Source organism: Nannospalax galili, unplaced genomic scaffold (assembly GCF_000622305.1).
Source record: "Nannospalax galili isolate Female #2095 unplaced genomic scaffold, S.galili_v1.0 scaffold413, whole genome shotgun sequence".
NCBI classification, from domain to species: domain Eukaryota; kingdom Metazoa; phylum Chordata; class Mammalia; order Rodentia; family Spalacidae; genus Nannospalax; species Nannospalax galili.
In genome coordinates this window covers 2,209,321-2,221,382 of record NW_008333889.1, presented here as the reverse complement: position 1 = coordinate 2,221,382, position 12,062 = coordinate 2,209,321, and the positions used below count along the sequence as shown (strand labels likewise).

Genomic DNA, 12,062 nt, shown 5'->3' with positions numbered 1-12,062 from the left:
CATCACCTTTTACCGACAACTTCATGTACTTTTTCTTTCTTTCTTTTTTTTTAATGGGGCCTTTTGCTACTCTAACATTTCCCCCTCTGAAAGGGTAACACTAAAATTTTTTAGGGATTAGATAAAAGTTCCCAAATACTTTTGATATTTTTGGCCTTTGGAACAGGGTATGTTGCTAAGAGCTCCAAGGACATTTTGAGTTCTAGCCAAGAAACTGGCTACTTTTCTTTGGGGTCTTTTTACCCTAACTGCCTAGCCAATTCCCACCTCCTATTCTTATCACACCATCCTCTGAAGGGGTTACCCAAACTGCCAGTTGAGCTATTCATTTTTATATCTGAGGAACCCTGAAACTGAAAGTGAACTGACTGCTCACCTCACTTCCCAGTGTGGAAGAACATAAGTGAGGAGACTTTGGTATCCTTCCCACAAAATGCAGTACTTAGGAATGCTGCCGGGGCAAAAGCACTGCCTGGATTCTGCTAACAGAACCTAGGCTGAAGTTGGTTCTTCTTCTAGCTATACATGGGCAAAAAAGAAGTTTGCTGAATAAATGAATAAGGTTAATACGATTCCAAAAGTCGGAGAAGATTTAATCGCAGAGTCAAAACACGTTAAATGAATCTTTAGGGAAAAAAAACCCCTGCATTTTACTTCAGAATTGATCAAATCTTACAGCAGAAATGGAGTTCAGAGATCAGAGGTTCTGCCTGCATTATTGTATAAATGAAGAAATTGATAAAAAAAATTGAAAACGAGAGGGAGAGAGAGAGAGAGAGAGAGAGAGAGAGAGAGAGAGAGAGAGAGAGAGAGACACAGAGACACAGAGAGAGAGACAGAGAGAGAGAGAGTTCTCAAGGCCAGGACTGGGATTGTACCATTCCCTTTGCCTTTGTTCTTTTTCAATACAGTCGAGTTGTTATCTCATCATGCCAGAAGGACACAATGAAGAAACTATAATTCATTATTAAGAGAAAGTGAATTAATTTGAAAATAATCAATAATGTCTCAAGGATAAATCTGGTTTTCATACTAATCTATACCGTGCTCATTTTTTGGTTTTGGCAAGTTTTTACCATATTTGGTTTTAGTTTGGGAATGTAGTTGGTGTACCTAGTTAATCAAACTGTAAATTCACAAGAGGAGAAAATTAAGCTTGTTCATGTCGTTTCTGTTCTTTAAACTTGGAGGAAATCTGAAGGTTAAATTTATGGCAACGCTTATAAACCCTTCTAAGAATAATTTTGGTTAAAATAGAGTTTTGTGGTGAATGGATTTTATATTTGGAAACAATAATGTTCTTCATTGTAAAGTAAAGACTTGTATGAAATGATGAGGCAGGTTTACCACTGACTTACCTCTGAATGATGCAAGTCACTGTGGGCCTTTGGAACCTTGCCCCTTAGCTGACTTTGTGGTGTTGTAGTGCTATTTTTACAAAGTGCAATTATGAAGTTAAGTTGCTATATTTGCCTTAAGTATTTCTTTTTATATCTAGCAAATATGATTGCTTTGAAATATAAAAAGATTTCCAAAGTTATTTCCAAATATTTTGAAGATCTCTGAGGCCAGGTTTTTATTTTATGTTATCAAATTGTCATTGATCTGAATTTGAATGCTCACTTGTGGACCGTTGAAGATTGGGTGTGGGTGGCATGGATGGTGATTGACATTTGTATGCTCTTTTTGGTTTCTTTGGCTTCATCATTTATGAAAGCTCAAATCACTAGGATCTTTTTCATTCCTTTTAGATAAACGTGTTACCAGAAATACAGCCTCAGCTTTGCAGAAAAGAAGCCTTATGTCAAATAATTAGAAGATTTCCAGGTAATCTTTAGTCCATTTCTTTATGCATCAGCATTTGATATATGTAGGCTTCCCTAGAAATCACAAACAAACAAGGCCCTCAAACTGCATCTCTAGATCCTCCATCTATCAATTCTTCTGTCATAATCTTCTCCAATCCACAGATTTTGCCAAAGGAAAGTTTTTTTTTATTTTCTTTTCTTTTTTGACTTTTGACTCGCAAGATGTGTATTTCTATTTGTCTTTTCTGATTCTTTTAAAAATAATGCTGCCATAGGCTGGGTGTGGTGGTGCATGCCTTCAATCCCAGCATTCAGGAGGCAGAGGCAGGCAGATCTCTGTGAGATCAAGGCCAGCCTGGTCTACATAGTGAGTTTCAGGCCAGCTGGGCCTACAGGGAGACCCTGTCTCAAAAAGACCAATAAACAAACAAACAAACAAATAAATAAATAAATAAATAAATACTACCTTATGTTAAAAAGTAATTGGTATTGTATTCCTTAGTTATATATAAATTTAGGTTTAAAAAATGATCTATTTATGAGTGTTTCATTCTGATCAGAAAATTTTGTTTCTCCTCTCTGAAATACTCTGAGTGTCTGTATGTTTAAAGTAGGATACTCAATGAATAAATTCTGTGTTTTGAATGTCTCTGGAATTTTGGACAAAAATTACCAGTTTCCAGCAGTAGAAAAAAACATCAGAAGGTATATAATCCCCTAGAGATGAAATGAGTCTTCACAGATGAAATTATAGTCCACTTTAAAACCCCTTGGCAAGACTGCCTGGAACTTCTTGTTAAAGCCCATTAACGTTTAGCAGTTTATGCCCCTAGAAAGCGTTTTACTACACAATTAAAATTTTAGATTTGCATGGCTTCAATTCTGCATTCATTAATTTATGTCTTAGTAGAATAAGAAAACATCGTATACATAAGCCACCAGCTTTTCCATGGGGTTCTGCCTCCAAACCAAACCTGTTGGCATGTCCTATTTGCTGACAGCAGTCTCCTCTCCCATTTACTAGGACTTCAAATGCATTAGTAATTCTACTTCAAATTTAAGATACATTCTAAAGTAAGCAGTGACTGAATTTTGTTCTATAATTGTTTCATATTATAATTGTAGCTGACTTCATAGCCTTTGTTTCTTTTATTTTTTAAATTGTAACCTGGGTAGTTTTTATTTGGGGGTTGAGAAAGTTCTGTGTAGCCTAGGCAGGCCTCAAACTCATTAGCTGAAACTGTCTCTGAATTTCTGATCCTCCTGCCTCTACCTCCTAAGTGCTAGGATTACAGGCTTATGCTACCACACCTGGTTTGATGACCCCATTCCCCTTTAAACTCCATCCCACCTGCAGTGCTGGGAATTGAACCCAGAGCCTTGTGCATGTAAAGAAAGAAAACGCTCTATCTCCAGCTAGGTTTTTATTTTATAGAAAGAAAATATGGGGTTGTAGAGATGTCTCAGTCAGTAAACTGCTTGCTCCACACAAACATGAAGACAGGAGTTTGGTTCCCAGCACCCACATCTAGCCAAATCAGAAGGCCTTAGGTTCAGTGAGAAAGCCTGTCTCAAAAAATAGGTAAAATTTGATAGAAGAAACTCATTGTTGAACTCTGTCTTTCACACACAGGTGCACATGTACCCACAACAGATATAAACACATACAAATGAGAGAGAGAGAGAGAGAGAGAGAGAGAGAGAGAGAGAGAGAGAGAGAGAGAGAGAGAGGAGAGAGCGCTTTGGGAGCAACATAAAATAATTATTTCCACTACTATAATATTAATGAAAGTCCAGAGTTCTCTAGTTAAGACAATCTGGAAAAAACTGTTTGCTTTTTAACAGAGCTTCCAGTTTTTAAAGTGTTTTTCTCTGTTGTAATTTACATGTAAGAATGATTAAGAACATGAATTCTTTCAGTGTTCTAGAAAGCAGAATGGTGCCATAGGAGTGAAAGCCTATTTATAGTCTGAAATAGATTTAAATTAATAAAACTAAGCAAGCAAGTCTGGTATAAGCTATTTTTTCCTTGCTTCCATAAAATTAGGACGTATTTTCTGTCTTCCTTAGCCTTAAAAAGGTTTCATTCTGAGACCTGGGCTGGATCCCAGCACCCACATGGCAGCTAACAACTATCTGTAACTCCAGTCCCAGGGGATCTGACAACCTCTTCTGACCTCCGCTGGCATTGCACGACATGGGTGCACTTATCTACATACAGGCAATACACGAATACACATAAAAAATTTTTTTATAAATGTTTTCATTCTGAAGAACATGTGAAGTTCTAGATATATGTAACCCTTTCACGCTCTCTCTTAGTGTGTTAATTTTCTCTTCATCTCTGTGACTAACAAGATAGTTTTGTGGAGCACACATCCTTTTAAATGGAATTATTTTTTTCTACCATGTTATCTTTCTTGAGCTGAAGATAATTTTCTTAGGTATCTAGCTCTAAAAAATGTCTATAGCTTTATTTTCTGATCTAAATGTTATGAACAGTAGCTTTTGTAGTACTTTGTTCCTATGACTATACAACATGTAATACAAGCTCATTCACAAAACTAAAAAGGATTTGGTTTACTGTTAATGCTGAATATTTAATATGGAGTACAGATTAGGTAACAACATGCTGGTACCTTGGCATGGTATTATTCAAAAGGTGGTGGTGTGTAGCTATAAGCCTTATATTCAGGAGGTTGAGGCAAATTGTGAGTTTGAGGCCAACCTGGTTACACAGTAAGACATTGCCTCAAAAAAAAAAAAATCACAAAGATAACAATGCAGACAAGGGGACTGAAGAGATGGTTCAATGGTTAAGAGCACTGGCAGCTCTTGCAGAGAACCTGGGTTCAGTTCCCAGCAGCCATATGGTGGCTAACAACAGTCTGTAACTCCAGTTCCAGGAGATCCGATGTCTTCTTCTGGCCTCTGTGGGCATTGCACAACACGGGTACACTTACACACATGCATGTAATACATTCATACACATAAAATAAAAATAATAAACTTTTTTTTAAATTTAAAGACAAAATAGTTACTGATAGCTGAACCCACCAGGCTCTGAAGGACAGCTCCAAACCTATGGCACATATACATCCCCAGTTAATCTCAGTCATAAAGCAAAATGAATAAGCATGTAGGTGAGAGAGAGCTCTGTGGGAAGAAGGAGGTTCCACAGGGATGGTAAAGCAGTGGGGACTTGAGAGTGGTTGGCATTTATTGCATATATGTATGAAACTATCTGAAAACAAATTTGATTAATAAAAAGATCATGAAATGAGATAATGCATATGAAGTATTTAGCACAGTGCTTGCCAGATATTAAGTGCTCAGTACACAGCTATTATTTTTGGAGGAAAAACAACAAACACAACTAAACCTAATGCTATATAATCTAGACATTTTATTTAAAATCAGAGTAGCTGTACCATTTGATTGTACATCAATTTTGAAACCAGAAATTTTTAGCCTTGCCACGTGTTAGCTATGACTTAGTCAATTTCATGGGATTTATGGTTTTTCTTCATTTTGTTATTTTTCAAATGTATAGATAAGTATAGTAAGGCAATTTTCTTAATTTAATTTTAAAGATAAACTGGATTACATGTGCATGCATATATGTATGTATATAATTTGCTTTAAAGATAAACTTGTTTGTCATACAAACATACATGCTCAATAAATGGTGAGCAGATGAAGACTTGGGCAAAAAACTCATAATACCTAACATTTTCTTTATGACTGATTTTCACTAAAATTTTATATTTCTGTCTAAAACTGGGGTTTTAAAGCTCACAAGACACCTGTCACAGTAATATAGATATTGTCAGATGATATGAGACATCTGGGTCTGAAGCAAATGATGTTTTTATTTATAAAATTAATATCAGTAAGCAATTCTCAGCATTTTTACCTGTTCACCAAACCCTCGTTCACCCATGCTTGGATAAATAGTGCCTGTGAACTCCATGGTTTCAGGAGAGGAACCTCAGACTTAGGGAGTTTGAAAATTTTATAATGACAGTGAGCATGCCTGCCATTTGTCCTAGAAACAGCATTTAAATGTAGCTCTGTTGGCAGAGTGCTTGTTGAACATGCATGTAGCCTGGGTTTGATCCCCAGTGCTGCATAAAACCAGGTATGGTGGTCCATGCCTGGAATCACAGAGGAGGAAGCAGGAGGATCAGGAAATTCATAGTCATCCTTGAGAAAATAGAGTTCAAGGACAGCCTGGGCTGCCCTTCTCAGACAAAAAACAAAAACTTTCTACTCTGGAGTAAGATGTCATCTCTGTCTTTCAAGTCTATCTATTATATAAAGATCTTGGAAAACAATAGAAGAAAAATTGTTAGTATCTTTGTAAAATGTGTCAAAATATGAAAGATGAATGAATAAGTATCTCCAACAGTTTCAGAGAATACATGGCAAGTTCTAGTTCTGAGGCATATCCAGTGTACAAGTCTGGGTAAGTTTTAAAATCTAGCTTTGCTTCAGTTTATACAAATACTAAGTCTATACAAATACTAGGAAGTGGTCAGTGATGCTGTGCTATCCCATGATCCCATAGAGCTTTCTTCCACAGAAACTTGCTATCTCTGATTTTTCTCTTCAACAGTACATAAGGATGCTAAGAGCAACGATCCTATGGTTGAATGTGGTTGGGACCAAGGCAAGTAAGAAAGGACGGAGATAACACGTAGGGCTAACACAGTCTGATCCTTTCCTAGTCAGCATGTACCTGACCTTCAACTTGTGACTCATATGGGACGGCACACAGCCATGGAAATTTTGCTGGCCAGCAAAAGGATTTATTTTTATCTTGCTATTTAATACTTTGCCTTTTTGGGGGGTGGAAGGTTTTATGATATTTAGTTGGCCCAAGCTTTTTGTTCATGCTTTTTAAGAAGTTTGATTTTTCGTTGTTGTTAAAAGGAATAGCTTTCCCATATTTGAACTACTAGTACAAAAAAAAAAAAAAAAAAAAACATAAGAGATCTGTTTTGCTTGGGTTATGAGTTGTTTTTGTTCTTTTTAGTGCAGGCCATCATCCAAGGAGTCCTGATTTGGAGTGTGCCAAATTTGGGCCATAATCGGTCAAGTAATTTTATCTTAGTTCTGAACACTGGCTTTCATATGAAATTTAAAAGATACCAAGATATGCACTCAGAGAAAACACTTGGATCATTTTAGGATCTATGTCCTCCTTGTTTTTAGTCATGTCAGTTCATAAAGAAAAAGAAATATGCTATCAAAATTTAACACCCTGTGTTATATCCAAACAGTATAGAGCTTAATAAAATTTGAATTATTTATTACCAAATATAAAAGTTATCATTAAAGTAACATAATTGAAGTTATTTTTTGCACCCTGAGTGATAGTAGCTAGCTTACCCCAGGTGGTACTGCTAATTTTTAAATTAAAAAAAAGATTTATTTCTATTTTATGTGTATGAGTATATGCCTGCATATGTATAAATGCATACATGTCATACAAAACCCACAGAGGCCAGAAAAAGGTGTTAGAGTCCCTAGAATTGTGAGTTATAGATGGTTATTAGCCACCATGTGGGTGCTGGAATCGAACTGGAGTCCTCTGGAAGAAGAGCCGGTGTGTTTGTTCTTAAGTGCTGACTATGTCTACAGTTCTGGCACTGCTGATTTGTAAGCGCATATTCCGGATCTAATATTTCAAGCAGAGAAGGTCAGGTTTTGCTTGTTCTTCTCATTCTCAAATCCTGCTACTTCCCTCTGTGTTTTCTGTGGGCTTCTTGGTATTTTCCTCATTCCAAATTCTCTGCTACACATGATTCCATTTCTAATCCTGCAAGTCAGACTCTCATCTCTTTAACATGACCAACTTAAGCAAGGTGACAGCAGAAATAAGCTGATGGAACTAATTCAGACTCAGTTACACCCTTATGAGTTATAAGCCTCTTATGTATTTGCATTTTATAAATGATGTTCACAAACCCTATGAATTTCTAATTGGTAGAATTTCTGGAAGTACATTTAAATTTCCATTCGGGGGTTGGAGAGAAGGCTCAGCAGTTAAGAGCACTGACTGTTCTTGCAGAATACCCAGGTTCGATTCCTAGCACCCATATGGCAGCTAACAACCATCCATAACTCCAGTTCTGGGGAAATCTGACACCTTCTTCTAACCTCCCTAAGCATTCATGACACGGTGCACTTACACACATGCAGGCAATACACTCAAACACATAAAATAAAAATAATAAAAATATTTAAAAAAAATTCAATTCAGCTCTTCAACAAGCCACCCATGGCCAAAGCTTACTGAAATTGTCTGCTTTTCTCCATCTTTGTAATGACCAAATCAATGTTCTCCTATTTTCCCCTGTTTCTTCTTCTGTTTCTGTAAAATCCAGACCATTATCCACCTTATAGCAAGAGAGATCTTACCCACACCCTATCACAAAGAAATAAAGTAAGCCTACTCAGCCTGCTCACAGAGGTCTGTGTTTTAAAGCCCAGTCAGCTCTCATTTTGATGCTCTGATTCAGTCCAAGGGTAGATTTTTATCTAGATAGAACTCACAGTCAGATGCTCACATGAGTCTGGCTTGTACCATAACAAATTCATAAGTTTGAGACACCAGACAAATTACACCTCTTCAGAGCTGGTTATAGCAAATGAAGATACTCTTTAAAAACTAGTTAGTTTGCAGATGAAAAGAGGTGAAGACAGGACATTCCAGAGCAATAGGACGTGGCATCACCTTGCATCTCTAAACAGAGCTGTGGTGCTAGAACCTGAAGAAAACTTCCTCATGTATCTTAGCCCCATGAAATTCAGTGACCATTTGATCCCATCCAGTGACCTGGTCCTTCTTTGCCTCTTCCTCCACACCTCTCTGTTCTCTACTCCATCTACCACAGCATTTACATTTCCCCAAGTTGCTGTGAGGCCAACTTCCATTTTCCTCTAAAAACAAACTTCGTTAGTTCTGAAACCAATGAAGTTGAATTTTCTGCTAAGACCTTAATTCTGAAGTGGAGAGGGACAGTCAGCATCTCTTTGATACTCTTTCCTAGTGTTACCTATCAGCCTTTGGATCTTCTATCATGCTCCATAAGAAAGTCATTCCTGGATTGACTTACTCCTTTCCACTTCAAATATACTGACGTTCTTGTGAATTCTGATGTCCATATCAATGCGCGACCCTTTCATCATCCTTGCTTCCCAGATCTTTCATGACATCACCTCCATGACCTCCATTTTATTTGCCTTTGGTCTCTCACTTCCATAACCTTGCTTGGTAACTTGCACTGTAGAATTGTTCTTTTGAGAACTCCAACTAACTTGGCACTTTGCAATCACAGCCTTCCAAGTCTCTTCGCTCCATAACGCCTCTTAGCTTGGATGCTCAGGTAACTTTCTTAGTGCTTTCTGTTTTTCAGCTTTCTCCAAGTGTATGCCTCATTTTTTATCACGACTTTTCCCTGCCAGGGCTAGACTGCACTCAGCCACCTGAAGCACTTCCTTACAGTCACCTGTAACATTTGTGTCTTTCTCCCATATTGACCCTTAAGCCCCTAAACACAAAATTTCTACAATATGGTTTCTCAGCTACTGTATACCAAGCAAGGGGAGGAAATCACCCAACTATGCTACATCTCTTCCTAGGGTGTCTTCCTCACATTGCTTAAAAGAAAAATAGCACATTACCCCTGGAATTCTCAGCTTATCTGTCACCATCACCATTAAAATTGACCATCAGTCTTGAAACAGCCTCTCCCATTACCCAGTTACCCTCCAAAATATTTGAAAAACACATGCCAAACCAAACCAAATCAAAACCAAACAGAACTACTAGCACTGGCAGAATAGAAGAATTTAGGAAGAACGCCCATCCGTTTGAAGGCAGGTAGAACTGAACTGGAGTTCTTGACACTTTGTTGTAGAGAAGACCCACTAATCTATGCTCAGAACATACTTTAAAAGAAAAGCTAGCAGAGTACATCGATAGTTTAAATGTGGTTGGTGAAAGAATGTCTTCCTAGGGATTTAGCCAGTTATTAGTTGGGCTAGGCAAAGTGGACGCCAGGAAATTTGTCTGAAATGTGAATTCGTCTTTCAAGATATGCTTTAGAGAAGCTGAGCACCAGCCCAAAGACACATTCCTTTCAAGTTGATCTTATTAATTCTCAAATGAAAGAAATACAGGGAAGAAAATGAGCGTCTCAAAGTCACTGAGGTAGTGATAATTACTAGGAATACTTATGTACGCATGTATCTTTAAATTTAAACTATAGTTTCTTTAGGAATTGATTCACGACTTTCTTCAGAGTGAGGTCTTCATTTGTAGAGATATATGTGCACTGTCTGCTTTGTTCCTTTTGTACCTTGTGGATACCTCCAGTGGGGCTTTGCATCTTCATGGTATTTTGCATATGCTTGCTTCTTTACAAGGACTGAAATTCCCTGAAGGCAGGGCTTATTTATTTATTTTTTTAGCATTAAGGTTTAGTGGAAGATCTTAGTTCCTAGTATTTATGCAATGATTAATCTTCATCTTCAACTTGACTGGATTTAGAATCACCAAGGATCAAACCTCTAGGTATGACTATGAAAGTGTTTCCAGAAAGGTTTAGCTAAGCAGTGACCTACTCTGAGTGTTGGTGACACCATATTACAGCTGAAACTCATCTTGATAAAAAGGAAGTCAGCTAGCTCCAACATCCACCTCTTTCTCCTTTGTCTTGTGGTGCAATATGACCAGCCACCTTTTACTCCTGTTGCTAGGCCTGTGGGCTGGACCCTTAAACCCTGAGACAAGATAAAGTCTTCCTTCCTTAAGTTACATTCATAAGGAATTTTGTTACAGCAATGAGAGAAGGAACTAATGCAATATAATAATCAGTAATTTATTAGACTATTAAGAGAGAAATGACATAGAAAGGATGTTAGATAAAAGACACAGCATTGTGAAAGGAGAGCCCCATCAATCATCAGAGGGGCTTGTCAATATACAGGCTGATTTACCCACTTCCCTCACTGTGAAGTCAGTATTGAATTGATGTTATGGATCAGAGACCAGGAGCAGGAGAAGCAGGGAGTACTATCTCATTCCTCAGAACCCTGGCCATGTTTAGTTATAAAACATTTGCACATATGAAAGAATTGGAGAAATGCTATGATACTGTTCATAAATAAGTGGGAAGATGCAGATAAATCTCATGTTGTGGAAGCAACTTCTGGGTAGTTTCCCTTGCAGCCAAGGACTGATCACTCATTGCTATGAAAAATGACAAGTCAAGCCCTTTCTCACATTGTTTGTTGGTTGATCCTCATGTATGCAGGCTGGAGATGGATAAGTAATTCTGTCAGGCAGGTTTGTAGTTTTGTACAGTCTTCAGATATTCCTTCATCGTTTCATTTGAGGAGAAACTTAAGTGCTGACAGCAAAGGATGGAAGAGGAAGTCAATGGCTAGAGGTCTCTCTGTATGAAAGGATGCTTCGGTTCTCCCAGCAGGTCATTCTCTGGGCAGTTTCTTCATCTTAATAGCTCTGTATTCAGGCCAGGGGATATAAATCCACCACTTCTGGGTAACTTGTGCTTCAGCTTCTTTTATGCATGTATCCCCCGCACATACCAAGTGAGGATGTGTGAAATACAGCTAGCAAACCCCGATCAGAAGGGAATATCCTCTGTCTAGATTGCAGTCAATATTAATGTATCTTTTTCATAAGCTCAGAGCATTAAAAATTACTCGAGTCTCACATAACACAGAAAGAAATGTAGTTGCTTTGGCTGATAAAGATTCAGTTCTTCCCTGTGCTTTCTTTGTCTTTCCTTCCTTCCTCCTGGTGGCCCCAGAGACACTATCCTGACCTATTGTCCTTACAGTGTCTTCTCTCTTCATGTCTCCATTTGGTCTAGCACATTTTTCCCCAATGGTAATTTGGGATTTGTAATTTAATACAATGATGTCTGTTACTAGTTCATGAAAAGGATTTCTCTCTAGACTATAAATTCCCTGATGGCCAAATCCTTTCTCTGTGTTCCATGTCTCCACCTTAGCTGGAATATATGCAAAATGGATGCATAGAATTCTTTCAGTTACAAACACAAAACCCAATTCAAACTAACAGGAGCAAAATGGAATTGAATTGATTGGATTAACTAGTAAGTCCAAGGTGGACCTGCCTTTCTGCCTTTACAGACAAGGTCACAAAGATCTCTCTCTCTCTCTCTCTCTCTCTCTCTCTCTCTCTCTCTCTCTCTC

The 12,062-nt window shown here is 37.8% G+C and overlaps 1 protein-coding gene across 3 annotated transcripts in view; it reads left to right on the top strand.

The window, feature by feature from the left end:
• The window catches only part of Cped1 (cadherin like and PC-esterase domain containing 1), a 344,939-nt gene that overhangs the window by 78,919 nt on the left and 253,958 nt on the right, over positions 1-12,062 (top strand). For all 3 annotated transcript variants that reach the window (XM_017797109.2, XM_017797108.2, XM_029561504.1), the window contains exon 4: positions 1,752-1,827. In XM_017797109.2, the coding sequence (XP_017652598.1) occupies positions 1,752-1,827 (76 nt within the window). The remainder of the gene's footprint in view (positions 1-1,751; positions 1,828-12,062) is intronic.